The sequence below is a fragment of the Equus quagga genome, chromosome 12 (assembly GCF_021613505.1).
Source record: "Equus quagga isolate Etosha38 chromosome 12, UCLA_HA_Equagga_1.0, whole genome shotgun sequence".
NCBI classification, from domain to species: Eukaryota; Metazoa; Chordata; class Mammalia; order Perissodactyla; family Equidae; genus Equus; species Equus quagga.
The window spans coordinates 8940328-8954829 of NC_060278.1; the positions used below are offsets into that span (position 1 = coordinate 8940328).

At 40.7% G+C, this 14502-nt stretch overlaps 1 protein-coding gene across 1 annotated transcript in view; it reads right to left on the bottom strand.

Annotated features, from left to right (window-relative positions):
- Nucleotides 1–14502, bottom strand: part of APBB1IP (amyloid beta precursor protein binding family B member 1 interacting protein) — a 104235-nt gene that overhangs the window by 38415 nt on the left and 51318 nt on the right. Inside the window, exons 7-8 of the mRNA XM_046680122.1 lie at nt 14004–14163; nt 12524–12645 (exon numbers count right to left, since the gene is read on the bottom strand). Coding sequence (XP_046536078.1) covers nt 12524–12645; nt 14004–14163 — 282 coding nt within the window. The remainder of the gene's footprint in view (nt 1–12523; nt 12646–14003; nt 14164–14502) is intronic.

The following is a 14502-nucleotide window of genomic DNA, read 5'->3' on the forward strand; positions in this document are numbered from 1 at the left end:
TTGACAGGAAGTTCAATAGCACCCCCCTCACTGAGCTTACCAACTATTAACGATGAAAATGACATAAATCATTATTTCACAATAGTTGTGATAGCTTCAGAAGCAGAGGACAGTTAACTGCAAGGAACTTGAGCCATTTTCAAAGCCAGGGGTCTTTAAGCTGTTCCTCTTGAAGTGTGTATGTGAAGCCTCTGCGAGGGTATGTGGGCATCAGTTTCTACATCCTCACCGTCTGCGTGTATGCTTTTCTGAAATGGATCTGCCTGAGAGTGGAGGGCCCCTTTCCCACTTCACATAGGAAAGGCCCACCTCACAGCCACACAGCATCTCACTGGTCTGGTGTGTAAAGCTTGAAGGCTCTACACAAAGGCACAACTTGAAACAATGGTGTTGAGAAAGAAAAAGACTCACCACTCTAAATAAATCTCTTTGGAAGTCAAGTAGTTTCTAATTCTTTGCTTTCCAACACAATGGAAGGGACCTAATCATCTTGTCAGCTGATAGATCAAGAGAACCATCATGAATCCCTCAGCGACAGGTAACTTGGACGGAGTTCAAAGAATTGAATGGCACTGTTCTCACAAAGCTCTTCCATTGCCATCTACTAATTTATGTGAACAAGGTTTCTCAGTACTTACACAGTCATGCACTGCATAACGAGGTTTTGCTCGATGACAGACTGCATACACGATGGTGGTCCCATAAGATTAGAACCATATAGCCTAGGTGTGTATTAGGCTACACCACCGAGGTTTGCGTAAGTACACTCTATGATGTTCACATGATGAAATCGCCTAACGACACATCCCTCAGAATGTATCCCCGTCATTCAGCAACGCATGACTATATCTACAAAAAGTACTTAACATCTCTCAAAATGAAAGACAGGAATGTGAACATTCACCCCTTTAACCCGGAACTAATCAGGGGAGAAAAAAGGCTCCATCTCTTTATCACATTAAGAGATGTCCCCCCCCAATTTTTACTTTTTATGCTTATCAATATTTATAATTTGTAATGTTTTAAAAAATGGTTTACAGTCTTTAAATCAACTGTGCAATTTTTTAACACTTAAGTGCCTTATGACAACAGGAAGTAAAAATTTATGTATCAATTTATAAACATAACTTGTTGAATAGAAGTATGAGAGGGAGATCAATGAAAGACTTTCAAGCATAAAAATATATTAGAATAGAATAAATCTTTGTGGAGAAAATAGAATGGGAATAGTTCAAGGGGGGAGGGGAGAAAAAAAGAACAAAGTAAAATTTCCCAAATGTTCAAAAAGCTTATTGTACAGCACGAAGAGTGAACCCTAATGTAAACCATGGACTTGGGTGATAATGTATCAATGTAGGTTCATGGATCGTAAGAAATATGCCGCTGTGGTGTGGGATGTTGACAGTGGTGGAGGCTGTGCATGTGCAGGGGTAGGAGTATGTGGGAAGCCTTTACTTCCTGCTCAATTTTACAATGAACCTAAAACTGCTCTAAAAATAAAGTCTACTTTAAGAAAAGCTTAATCATGTGTTTCTTAAACGGATGCTGGTGTGAATCAAATTTCCACGGCACTGCATTTAGATTCCACTGGATAACTTTCTAAAATGTCAAAATTTATAATATGCTGGACATTGCATTATTTGCATCTATTTATACTTGTGTTGAAAAATTTTGGATGTCAACATACAAATGTATGAGGTGATGCATAGGTTTTCCAAGTTCTTCTATGGGGTATGCAAGCACAAATGTCTAATATCCATTCATAGAGGCAGTTACCATTGGAGGCTGGCCATAAGCGGCTATGTGGGAAGAGAAGAGTGAGCAGAGTAAGGGAGTCTACTGAGAGAGAGAGGAAGGACACAGCTTGTTGAAGGACAGAGTGACAGAGGGAAACAGAGGCCTGAGGGAGGGCTGGGGCCAAGACACTCCGGACTGTGGTCCCCACAACATTGCATTCCCAGCACCAACCCCTGGGAGGCCTGATCATGCTTCTTATCTTTCACTCCATGAGATGCCTCTTCATCCTTTGAATAAACACACTGAAAAAATTCTAGTTAAAGCAATTTCTGTTCTCACGACCAAGTGATCCCCAACACAGTTGTGGGGGATCAGAATTTGCCACCCTAAAATGTGTCTCTTTGGCTTGATTATTTTTAAGAATAAAAGACTCAGGAAGAAATTTTGACCTCCGCCCAACTGCCTTAAAGAATTTAAGATAGAAGCTCTGTTCCAGGAAGGAGCTATAACCATAGACAACTATAATATAATATGAATCAGGTGTGGCAGACAGGGAGGAACCTAGCAAGGCCCATCTAATCAAAGTCCTCCCCATGTCCCATTGTCTCTGCAAGGTATGGCAAACATTTGTTTACCAAACATTTGCTTTTTCACCACCATGTGAATTGGCTTCCTCCCCTTTGAAGTCCCAAATCACTACCCCCAACATCCTCTTTTGTCTTTAGCTGAAAATGGTATTTAAGGTGGTGGCTTCAGCCATTTTGGTGAGTTACTCCGTTTTCCTGGGTTTCTCCCATGTATACATGTTATTAAATTTGTTCGACTGTCTCCTGTTATTCTGTCTCATGTCAATTTAGTTCTTAGACCAGCCGGAAGAACCTAGAGAGTAGAGGAACACATCTTCCTCCCCTACACAGTTTATGGCTGTGTGTGTGCACTCAGACTTCAGCAACGGGTCTGAAGAACCACTGATAGTCTTGGATCCTCACCAGGTTTCAATAGTTAGGCTCATATGTAGTTGCTGCCTCTTGGGAGTGAAGCTAAAGCAATGACTGTCCTGAAGAGACAATAAGTCACTCTCAAATGGAATAGGGCATAAGAGCAACCACTGGGATAATTCATTACCCTGTTTTTCCTTGTTTTAACATGGGTGATCTGTTGTTACTTCCCAAAGTACAGACCAGTCATCCTGGTGGAATTCCTTCCTAATTAAGTGTCTTTTGGTCTACAAATTTGCAGAACATGATTTTTCTCCATAAACTTATTACAGATAAACTTTTGTTAAATTGATTAAACAAGGAGGCCACTAGACTGAGGCGGCTCTAATGCTGTGGCAGCCTATGTAAGCAAACCGAAACCTAAGAATGGAAATGACTCAAGGTTAAGAAGTCAAAACCTAAGGACAACCAACAACACACAACAACTCGGCTTTAAACTATAGCCAATCAGAGAATTTCCTTTCTGTGCTTCCGCACTTTCTCTGTAAAAGCCTCTCTCCTCGCTCCTGCCAGAGGAGCACTCCTGACCTCTTCCGGTTTGGTATTGCCCCATATAAATTGATTTTTGCTCAAATAAACTCTTAAAATTTCTAATATGCCTCAGTTTATCTTTTAACACTTTATCATAGATGACTGCTGAACTTGAGGTGGGATCAAACCACTTCACTTTTACACATAACTTCCCAATGTGGCAAGTGTTTTTCGTGCTGATTTGACCCGGGAGGTGGGAAGTGCAGCAGTGTCACCACTGTACAAATGCAGGAACTGAATTTAAGTCTTGTCAGAAAGCACGCCAGGCCCAGGTGAGCGACATTGCTTTTCCAGTCATCAGTGGAGCCTTGCATTGTGCCTGCATAAGCACACGACTGACGTCCCCAAATCTTCACAGACTGCTGCCTTTGATATTTGAGCTCAAAGCCTCTCTTTGCATCCAGTTTACTGCCTCCTCCCGAGAACCATCCCCAGAGATAATCCTACTAAGTATTAAAGACTTCAGTATTGGGATTTTAAGCATGAAATTTTACATAGTTTTGCATAGTTTAGTAATTTTCCAGAAGAACTGATGCTCTGAGCCAGATAAGCTCTTTCTCAGTCAAGATTCAAATGCTAATCCATCAAACGGTAGCAAGCCTAGAACAGACTGACCTTGAAGTCCTGAATGCAGATTCCAAGGAGAAAGACAGAATCTCAACTCTCAGGCCCTCTAGGGATCTACACCTGCAGACCTAGGAGGATATGCACCAGTTTCCCAAGGGCACAGAGGATGTCACCTACCATTTGAAACAATGTGACTTAGCATACGGTTCTCTAGGAATGGTGGCCTGGGACAGAGAGTAGAATAATAAATTTGGGCTTATTTTGATCTAGGCCTCTTGGAATCATTCTTTTATCTTTGTGAGAAACTGAGCCACTTTAGTAACTTCAGAGGCAACTGATTCCATTTGTGGTATTGTCCTGATAGCTGTATTCAATTTATCTTATCTGAGGACTTCACAGTCATTGTCTACCAATTTCATTCTAGGTTTCTATAGTCTAGACAGCTCTGAACAGAACAATCAATGTATGGAAACACCTCATCAACGTCCTGAATGACAGTCTGAAGATCAAAAAAGGCCTCCTTTCTATCTTTGATCTCAGTATTCTCATCTGTAAAGGAGGAATAGTAATATATCCTTCTTAACCCTCATAGTTGTAAAGATTAAAGATAATATATGCAAGGCATCTATGTAGCATAGAGTAGGTATTAAGTAAACAGCTTCTAGGAATTTCCCTCGATCATCAGTTTATGTTTATTTCTGCTGCCTTTAATAACAAGTAACTTTTGTTAAAAACTTCCATGAAAATAAGTTCTTAGGTTTGATACCTTAAGAACTGGGAACCAATAATATTTAATATAAGCTCCTGTCACTATCCTTATCTCTGGAAGTTTCACTTTGCAATCACAGATGAAAGTCTCTTAACACAAGGAAAGTTTTGGGGAATAATGGGGACAGTGACAATAATCCAGTCAAATCTTTTCCCTTTGTAAATGCCTTGGAGTCTGAGACCAGGTTAGATGGGAATCTCAGCAATGGAGAGATCCCCACCATCTCAAGAGAAAAAGAAAACAACCCAAGGGAAAATTTGGGAGTATGTCTCCAATGACTCTTATAAATAAGAATATTGCCCATCTACGGAACAGAATTGAAAGCCCAGAAATAAAACCACACATCTATGGACAGCTTATCTTCGACAAAGGAGCTGAGTGCATACAATGGAGAAAAGAAAGTCTTTTCAACAAATGGTGCTGGGAAAACTGGAAAGCCACATGGAAAAGAATGAAAATTGACCATTCTTTTTCACCATTCACCAAAATAAACTCAAAATGGATCAAAGACCTAAAGGTGAGACCTGAAACCATAAGGCTTCTAGAAGAAAACGTAGGCAGTACACTCTTTGACATCAGTATTAAAAGGACCTTTTCGGACACCATGTCTTCTCAGAGAAGGGAAACAATAGAAAGAATAAACAAATGGGACTTCATCAGACTAAAGAGCTTCTTCAAGGCAAATGAAAACAGGATTGAAACAAAAAAACAACCCACTAACTGGGAAAAAATAATTGCAAGTCATATATCTGACAAAGGCTTAATATCCATAATATATAAGGAACTCTCACAACTCAACCACAAAAAATCAAACAACCTGATCAAAAAATGGGCTGGAGACATGAACAGACATTTCTCCAAAGAAGATATACGGATGACTAATAGGCACATGAAAAGATGCTCATCATCACTGATCATTAGGGAAATGCAAATCAAAACTACACTAAGATATCACCTTACACCCATTAGAATGACAAAAATATCTAAAACTAATAGTAACAAATGTTGGAGAGGTTGTGGAGAAAAAGGAACCCTCATACACTGCTGGAGGGAATGCAAACTGGTGCAGCCACTAGGGAAAACAGTATGGAGATTCCTCAAAAAATTAAAAATAGAACTACCATACGATCCAGCCATTCCACTACTGGGTATCTATCCAAAGAGCTTGAAGTCAGCAATTCCAAAAGTCCCATGTACCCCAATGTTCATTGCAGCATTATTTACAATAGCCAAGACATGGAAGCAACCGAAGTGCCCATCAACAGACGAATGGATAAAGAAGTTGTGGTACATAATACAATGGAATACTACTCAGCTGCAAAACAGAACAAAATCATTCCATTTGCAACAACATGGATAGACCTTGAGAGAATTATGTTAAGAGAAATAAGCCAGTTAGAGAAGGACAATCTCTGTATGACTCCACTCATATGAGGAAATTAAAACTATGGACCAAGAACAGTTTAGTGGATACCAGGGGAGAGGTGGGGTGGGGGGTGGGCACAAAGGGTGAAATGGTGCACTTACAACACGAATGACAAACATTAATGTACAACTGAAATCACACAAGATTGTAACCTATCATTAACTCAATAAAAAAAATATTGCCCATCTGATAGAAAATATTTAAGTAAAATGCGTAAATTTCATGCTAAATTTATGGAGGATGAAGTGAGATTCTTTTTGAAGGAGAGGGAGAAAGTCAGCATGCTTAAAATCTAGCTCATCATGTTCCTCTCCCAACCTAGTTCTCTTCTCGTGCTTCCTACCTCAGTGAAGGGCGTCAGAATCTATCCAATTCCTAGCCTGAAACCAGAGTGTCAGCTCTGTCTCCTTCTTTGCCTCCCGGTTATACCAGCATCCAACTGACCACCATAGTATGCAAAATTCTACCTCCGAAATCTCTCCCAACACTTCCAGTCCATCATCATCTCTTTTCTGGGCTACTGTAACCACTTCTCCATCACACGGCAGCTTCCACCAAATCCATTCTCCACTGTGCAGCCACAGGGACCCTTGCCCCTCCCAAAACCCTCCCGCAGCTCCCTGCAGGGCTCAGGACACAGTCCAATGTCTTTTACATTGTTCACAAAGCCATGGTCCTCTTGTTCCTGCCTCTCTCCAGTCTAAACGAAGTCTTGCTAGGACCATATGATTTCATTAAAAACAATTTAATCAGGAATAAAATTATAGCAGAAACAACAAACGGGTTAAAATTTCCCCTGCCGCATATTTTTCAGGTCTTAGTGATTCTGACACACTAAGTATACCGACTTAGTTTCTTACGCATCTTTAAGCCTTTTGGGACATTTGTCAAAATTTTTCAAGTTTTTGCTTTTTTATCTCTATTTCATTCTTAGCTAATTTTGCTTGTTTGGCATCTACTCCTAAAGCTTTGGGTTTGTGGTGAGGTACTGCAGAGTGAAGTGGGTGTAAACGGACAGCCTGATGCCACTGGTCGTTGCACTGCCACCAGCCAGGAAGACAAGGACCCATTCCAGGAACTGTGAGTCCTAACCAGCGTCAGGTCTCTACCAGCTTTGACAGGCCCTGAGAGGGTGGGAATAAACACAGGCTGTAGGCTGAATACAATGAGCACTACCCTTGATTACTATCGTTGGCTTCAGAATCCTCCATCTGTCATAACCTTTTGCAGGTGGTATTTCACTTTCACTCATCATCTCTAGTTCCATAAGTCATTTTTCTGCAAGAACGAAGCCTGAACTTCAGCTTCTCCACTCACAAAGAGGAGGGCACACTCTGTGCGACAGCTGCAATTGTGATGGCAAAGTTGAATGAAACAGTGGCATTTTCACAGAAAAGAAATATACAATATAGTTAAATAAGGAAAGCAGGCATTGGTGCTCTATGCAGGATTTTTTAAAATAACAAAATGTTGGAAACTGAGTAAAACTGCCTGAAAATGCATTTTAGATGAATCTGGTACAATTATGACTGCATGAACTGGTGATTGGAAACATTCATTACTGGCCTGGTTTTTTTGTTTTACTTTTGCTGAGGAAGATTCACCCTGAGCTAACATCTGTGCCAACCTTCCTCTATTTTTTAGTACGTGAGCCACCAGCACAGCATGGCCCCTAACAGAGCTGGGTAGGTCCTGCCCGGGGAACCAAATCTGGGTTGCCAAAGCAGAGTGCACTGAACTTAACCACTAAGCCACTGGGGCTGGCCCTACTAACCTGTTTTTATTTTAACCAATATGCTATTTTTTTATTGAGGTATAATTGACATAGAACATTATATTAGTTTCAGGCATATGCCATAATGATTCAATATTTGTATATTTTGTGAAATGATCACCACAATAAGTCTAGTTAACATTTGCAATGTCTATTTTGATCAATTTCTTTTCCACCAATTTATCCTAAGGTGCTGTCACCTCCTGTCCCCACCCCACCTCTCCATGGTCCAGCCCTACAACGATTTCCCATGATCTAAATACACTTCCATTTTTTTTCTTAATCTTTGCACACACCTGCTGCCAAGGATGCTCACTTCTACCCTGCCCTTCACCTGGCTATCTCCCACAAGTTTTTCAGGTGAGTGCTGGGACATAATTTCCTCTGAGTGAACTCTCCTGTTCCCATGCACCCCCACAGCAGCTGCTACCTACCCCATCACAGCACTTTCCAGGTCTGATTCTGATTTCTCACTTCCCTCTTTTCCCTCACATCCTCTTTTCTTTTACTCTTATTTTGTTGCCTTTTCTACTCCTGGTTTATTTGGACCATATCTTACTGCCTTCCACCCAAGATAACAACTTCCTACAATTTTGTTCTAAAGCCTGCAGTTCGTTGATTTTATAGATATGCTGTTTGTAAAGTCTTTCAGATGCTATTTCCCATCAAGTCCCACGGCATTTGTCATAAACACCATGTTCGTTTTTCTTCTTCACTCATCCTAAATCAGGGCATGATTGTTCTAGTCGGTGTCTGTCAACAGGCGAAGTCTGTGGTTTGCCCTCAGCCCCACCCTCCATGCATCTGTGTGGTAGATATTATTTTTCTTTGGGTTAGGGCTCAGGGGTTTATTGATTGCTCAGTTCATGGTTTCACTGCTCTACTAAACTGACATTTTCCTGATCTTGGACATTATAAGCTAATGTAGTAGTTGAAAAACTAAAATTCTCAGCATACACCATCACTAAGCCTCTTCTGTCAATAGCATTTTATGCTTTGGTACTTAATCTTAAGACAGTATCATGCCATAATCTCTGTTCTACACCATTCTCATCCTAAACCTGGAATTTATGCCTTAATGATTTTCACATGACTTTTTTTCCAGCTAGATTATAAATTGCTTGAGGGCAAGGATTTTCTTAATCTTTGTATCCTCCATAGGTAGCACAAGGTTATGCACGTAACAGGTGCTCCGTAAATGTTTGCTAAAGTCAAGAAAATGTCTCTTGGAGTGAATTCCTCTAAAGCCTTCTCATACAAGCCAACATTGGAAAGACATTCAATATGCTGAAACCTTTTATGGAGACCCTACTAAATAAATTATTCAGAGTCTCAGTCTCTTCCTTTTTGATTTCTGATTCTTCATCCACAGTCAGTTTCTAACTAACTCTTCCAACAGCTCCCAGGCAGTCCCATATTCCCAGGAAGATCAGGCCTGTGGGCTCACAGACATAGTGCTGAGTGGGGCATGGAAGCAGGAACCAGCGATGCACTGCTCTATTCTGGGATTTATCACTACAAGGAAATGTTGGCAATTACATTTCAAAAAGAATTAACAACCCAAATGAAACAGAAAATGTATTTGGATTTTTGAGTTAACCACTCAAGACGTTGCTTGAGGAGAAACTCTAAGGCAATTAAACAAAAGAATTTCCAGGTTGTGTTTACATAAGAAACTTCCTCTGGAAATACTCTTCTCTAGGGTTTTTTCTTCTTTTGGTGTAAACTCAGCATAAAAAAATCAAAGTTTATGTTAAAAAGTGTCAAAGGGTGTCAGCTTTTACAAAGGGACAGTGGGTACTTCAGGAGCCATGACTTCCACAAGCAAATGGTCACAGTCCACTTCCCTGACCCTAAGGTCAGCATGCTGAAGCCACGATCCACGCAGAGCACTGATCAGACGATGGATTATTCCAGCAAACACTGAGAAAATGGAAATACTTAAAATTGGCAACTTCAAAAATGCTTCCACTTCAATTTTGGTCTTTAAATGTGATTGTAGATTAAGAGAATCCACTTGCTTGGTTTTTAAGAACATATTATTATCTAGATAGAGTAGCTTCCCTCTATGATAGAGTAGCTTACAGTTAGACCAAAGCACCACAAAAACAGCTAGAAAAGCTAGATTAAAAAAAAAAAATCTGTGTAAAGGCTTTGGAGAGCTGCAGAGGAAGCCAAGACTCAAGGGGCCAAAATCCAAGAGAGAAAGGAACCACCAAGAGGAGCCCAGACATTCTGAGAGCCACCTTTCCCTGCAGGGCACTTGTTGATTCTTGGCCTGAGGTGAGAAGCTGAGGATGGGGCAGAGGACTTGAACCGACACTTAACAAAAATGGGTATTCAAATGGATAATAAACATTTGAGAAGGTACTCAAATCATTGGCAACAGGGAAAGCTGCAAGTAAAACCACGGGAGATACCGCTACACACCTACACAGAATAGCTAAACTTAAAAAAAATGACAACATCAAGGGCTGGCGAGGATCTGGAGCAACAGGAATTCTCATACAACACTAATGGGAGGGCAAATCATAGCATCACTTTGGAAAACTGCTTGGCAGTATCCCCTACAGCTAAATACAGTCATGTGCCACTTGATGATGTCTCAGTCAATGACGGACTGCATATTTGACGGTGGTATCAGAAGGATAGTACCATAGAGCCTAGTTGTGCGGTAGGCTATACTACCTAGGTCTGTGTAAGGACACTCTGTGATGTTCGCACGACAAAATCACCTAACAATGCATCACCCAGGACGTACCCCAGTCATTAAGTGATGCATGACTGCCTATGGATACCCTGTGAGCCAATAACTGCACTTGTAGGTATCTATGCAAGAAAAAAGTCTACATATGTTCAACGAAAGATGTGTGTGAGAATGTTCCCAACAGCATTACTTGTTGAAGCCCCAAACTAGGAACAAATCAAACGTCCATCAATAGTATGACGGATACACATATTTTGGTATAGTCGCACAATGGTATACTAAGCTGAAGTGAAAAAGAATAAACTACTGCTGTATGTAACAACATGAATGAAAGTTGGGTGGAAAAAAAGGCTAAACACAAAAGAGTCCTGCAATATGATTCCATTTTATATAAAGTTCAAAAAGAGGAAAAGGCGATAGAAGTCAGAATTGTAATGCAGTTAACGGCTGGAAAGGGGCATGAGGGAGTCTGCTGGAGGACTGCTAATGCTCTATATCTTGATGCAAGAGGTAGTTAAATGGGTATGTTCACTTTGTGAAAATCCATAGAGTGTACAGTTATGTTTTGTGCACTAATTCATTAGATATGGTGGCAAACTGCAGATATCCACTAATACGCACTCTTCTCTTCCTCCTCTTAGTTATATAATAGTATAGCCATGTTGTACAATTCCCGGGCACCATTTTTATAGACTCAGTGTGAAAGCTGCCTTGTGGAGGAGCTGTACAAAGTGCTGACTCGGAATATAACTACCCCATTTTACCTGTGCCTAAGGTTGTTCAGCTAGAGATTGCATTTCTCAGATTCTCTTGCAGCTCAAAACCACTATGTGACTGAGTTCTGGCCAATGGGATGAAAGCAGAAGCAACAGTGCCATTTCCAGGTCTTTCCTTAAGGAGTCTGGCTGTGCACTGCCCTGGCTCTTTCCTCCCTTCCTTAGGACTGGAAAAATCACCAAGTGGAAAAGCTGCCTTGGATCCAGAGATGGAAGTCACGTGTGGAGGATGGCAGAGCCTACCAGACCTGCAGACCTTAGTATCGATTGGTATGTAAGAAAGAAACAAGCATCTAGCTGGTTTGAGCCACTGATTTAAGGGGTCTCTTTGTTACAGCAGCTTAGATGGTACCCTAACAAATATAGGCATTAAAGCATGATATTGAACGAAGTTATATTTCAAAACTGTACTTTTGTTGCTTGGTATTTGTCACAAACAATAGCATTTAATTGCTTTGTTATCAGTCTGCCACCATACAACCTAGAGAACTCTAGAGAAAAGCACAGTACAGGGGAGAGAGCATTTTCTCGTGAGGAGCTGCTCTAGGGTATCCTTCTAATTCTGCCTCAAGTGATACGGGTTTTGGCTTTTTTTACCTGTCTAATATAAAGGTGTCTGGATGTCCCCAAGGATCCCAGCCGTGTCTAACATTCTGTGACTCTCCTAAAACGATGTAATGACCCTCACACAATGACAGTTGGCTGGAGGCCACAGTGGGAAAAGGTCTACACGTCAGTGCCATCCTTGTACACATGACTTGAAGGAAGCTTTTTCAAATACGGACAGCAATGCCTTTTATTATGTCAACTGTCAGTAAAAGTAAATCACAATAAATTGCACATTTTCCAGGCGCTCCTTTCAGTTGTCCCAGAATCATTAAGCACCCAATGTGAACAGCAAAGAAAAGAGCGTATTTAAAATATGAAGCGTTAGGGACTCACAGTGCATCAAGGTATATTGGCTTACTGTAGCCAAACAGAAATAAGGACTGGATTATTTCAATAGATAGATATGTTTTGGATGCTGAATCAAAAGAAACAACATAGATCCTTTTCTTTCTGAATCCTTCAAGGGGCCCTTAGTTTACATATGGCCTAAGAGTTGAGTTTGTGTTTATTCGAAAGGAATACATTTGTGATATTCTGTGAGATAATAAATAATGTGGTTAGTACCGAAGTGACTTATTAAGACAATCATCCACGCTTTACATGGCTTAACAATATAAAAGTTACCTTACCTGGGGGTTTTTAAATACAGCATATTTTTCCTCTTTCTCCAAAAATACCACTTTATTTTCTGTGTCTCTTGTCCAGTCTGATAAGACTTCAACAACATTTTCATGGTCTTCAAAAAACCTTTCTGATGAAACAAGAAAAAAGCATTCTTTCAGAACCAAGATATCAGGGTTTCCAAAAGAGAAATAGGCTAGTATTGAGTCAAAAACCATGCTTCATACTTCTCATCGGTTTCTAGAAATTCCTAATTCTTATATGATGTCACATTATAACATTCCTATTATGTTGATTCTTCAGTGTCAGGTCTTCAACCTATTTTCCATAAAAAAATATGGCAGATGAACCTACAACATAGTGATAGCGATCAGCCATTGCCCTTTTTTCTTATTGGCTTTTTTTTTTTTTTTTTTCTGAAGATTTGCCCTGAGCTAACATCTGTGCCAATCTTCCTCTATTTTGTATGTGGGTTGCTGCAAAAGCACGGCTGACAAGTGGTGCAGGTCTGCACCTGGGATCTGAACCCAGGAACCCTGGCCGCTGAAGCAGAGCCCGCTGAACTTACCCACTACGCCATGAGGCCAGCCCTTTTATTAGCATTTTTGACTTCAAATAGTCCCTGGTGGGCATAAACATACTACCTGTAAGGAGAATAACTAAGCAATGGTTGGTTAAACAACTTGGAATGAAATCGTGAGAGCTGTGATGAGTAGACTCTAAAAAGCTAAAAACAACATATGAATATCAGAACTAAACCTAAACAGAAAGGAAAGCTTTCATTTCTCTATTTGACTCAGAGAGTTGAAGAAAACTTCAGGAGGTTATTTCATTGTAGATCATTTCCTTTAGAAAAAATTTCCACCGAAAGCTTCTAAAACAGGCAATTCTGTATTCCAGCAAGCTCTCCTGGGAGACAACTGTACTGTGAGAGGTACTAAGAAGGAGATATAACAGAGTACATCTTCAGTTGCTTTTTCTCTTGTTTTTTTATTCCATAAATTTCTACCAACTGTCCTCTGCTCTTTGGGACTGAGCCTCTTCAGCTAGACAAAGTGTCAGACATTAGGCGAGTGGGGAGGAAGGACAGGGAAATGAACATTGATGTGAGGCAGAGTTACACTAGAGTTTAAAGAACTAAATTCTAAACAGATATTAGCTGACAGATACCCAGGCCCTTCCACAATCTGCTCAGATTACTAAACGTGCAGTAGGAAGCATCATCCTGTCACTTTCTTTCCCTTAGGGAACCACTAGAGAAGTGGCAATAACAATGCTTACACCCCCAAGGTCTGGCCACCTGCTACCATCTGACCCTGTTCCCCGCAAAGAAATGAAGAGGCAAACACTGAATCTGACAGAGGGAAATGATGTATGGGAAGTCTTGATAGACTTGAGCCAAACTCTTCCTAATAATAGACCAAAACACATAATAAAGCAAATCCACAGGTTTTCGAAGTACAGCCTGTTGCCGGGGATGGGACTCACCGATTTGCAGTTCTGGGTATATTTCATAAAGACACCAGTCTATGTTGCAGTCACAATGGGTTTTCTCAAAAAGGTTGTCTAGAATGTCTCGAGCCAACTGCCGCTCATCCACCATCAGTGACTTCGTGCTGTTATCATTCATGTGCACCTTCACAACAAGCTGAGGACAAAGCCATGGGCAACCAGTCAATTTCAGCAACTGGAGAAGGCCACTAAGAGGAAACTTTCAAAGCTGCTATTGCTTTTGCAAATTTAAGCAGGAATGTGCCCTGAAACTTACTCAGTATGAATTCACTCATATGCTGAGCACTTGTTCGAGGTGCTAGGAATACAGAGGTGGAGAAACCAATAAACGAAAATGGAAACATACAATGAGCAAAGTCCTTGCCCAGCTTTCAGAGACTCTGCCTTCTGATGGGGGAGACAGAAAACAAACAAACAGAACCAAAGCAGCTCTGACTTCCTGCTTTCCTGACATCAGTCAGTGACTTGTTCTGGT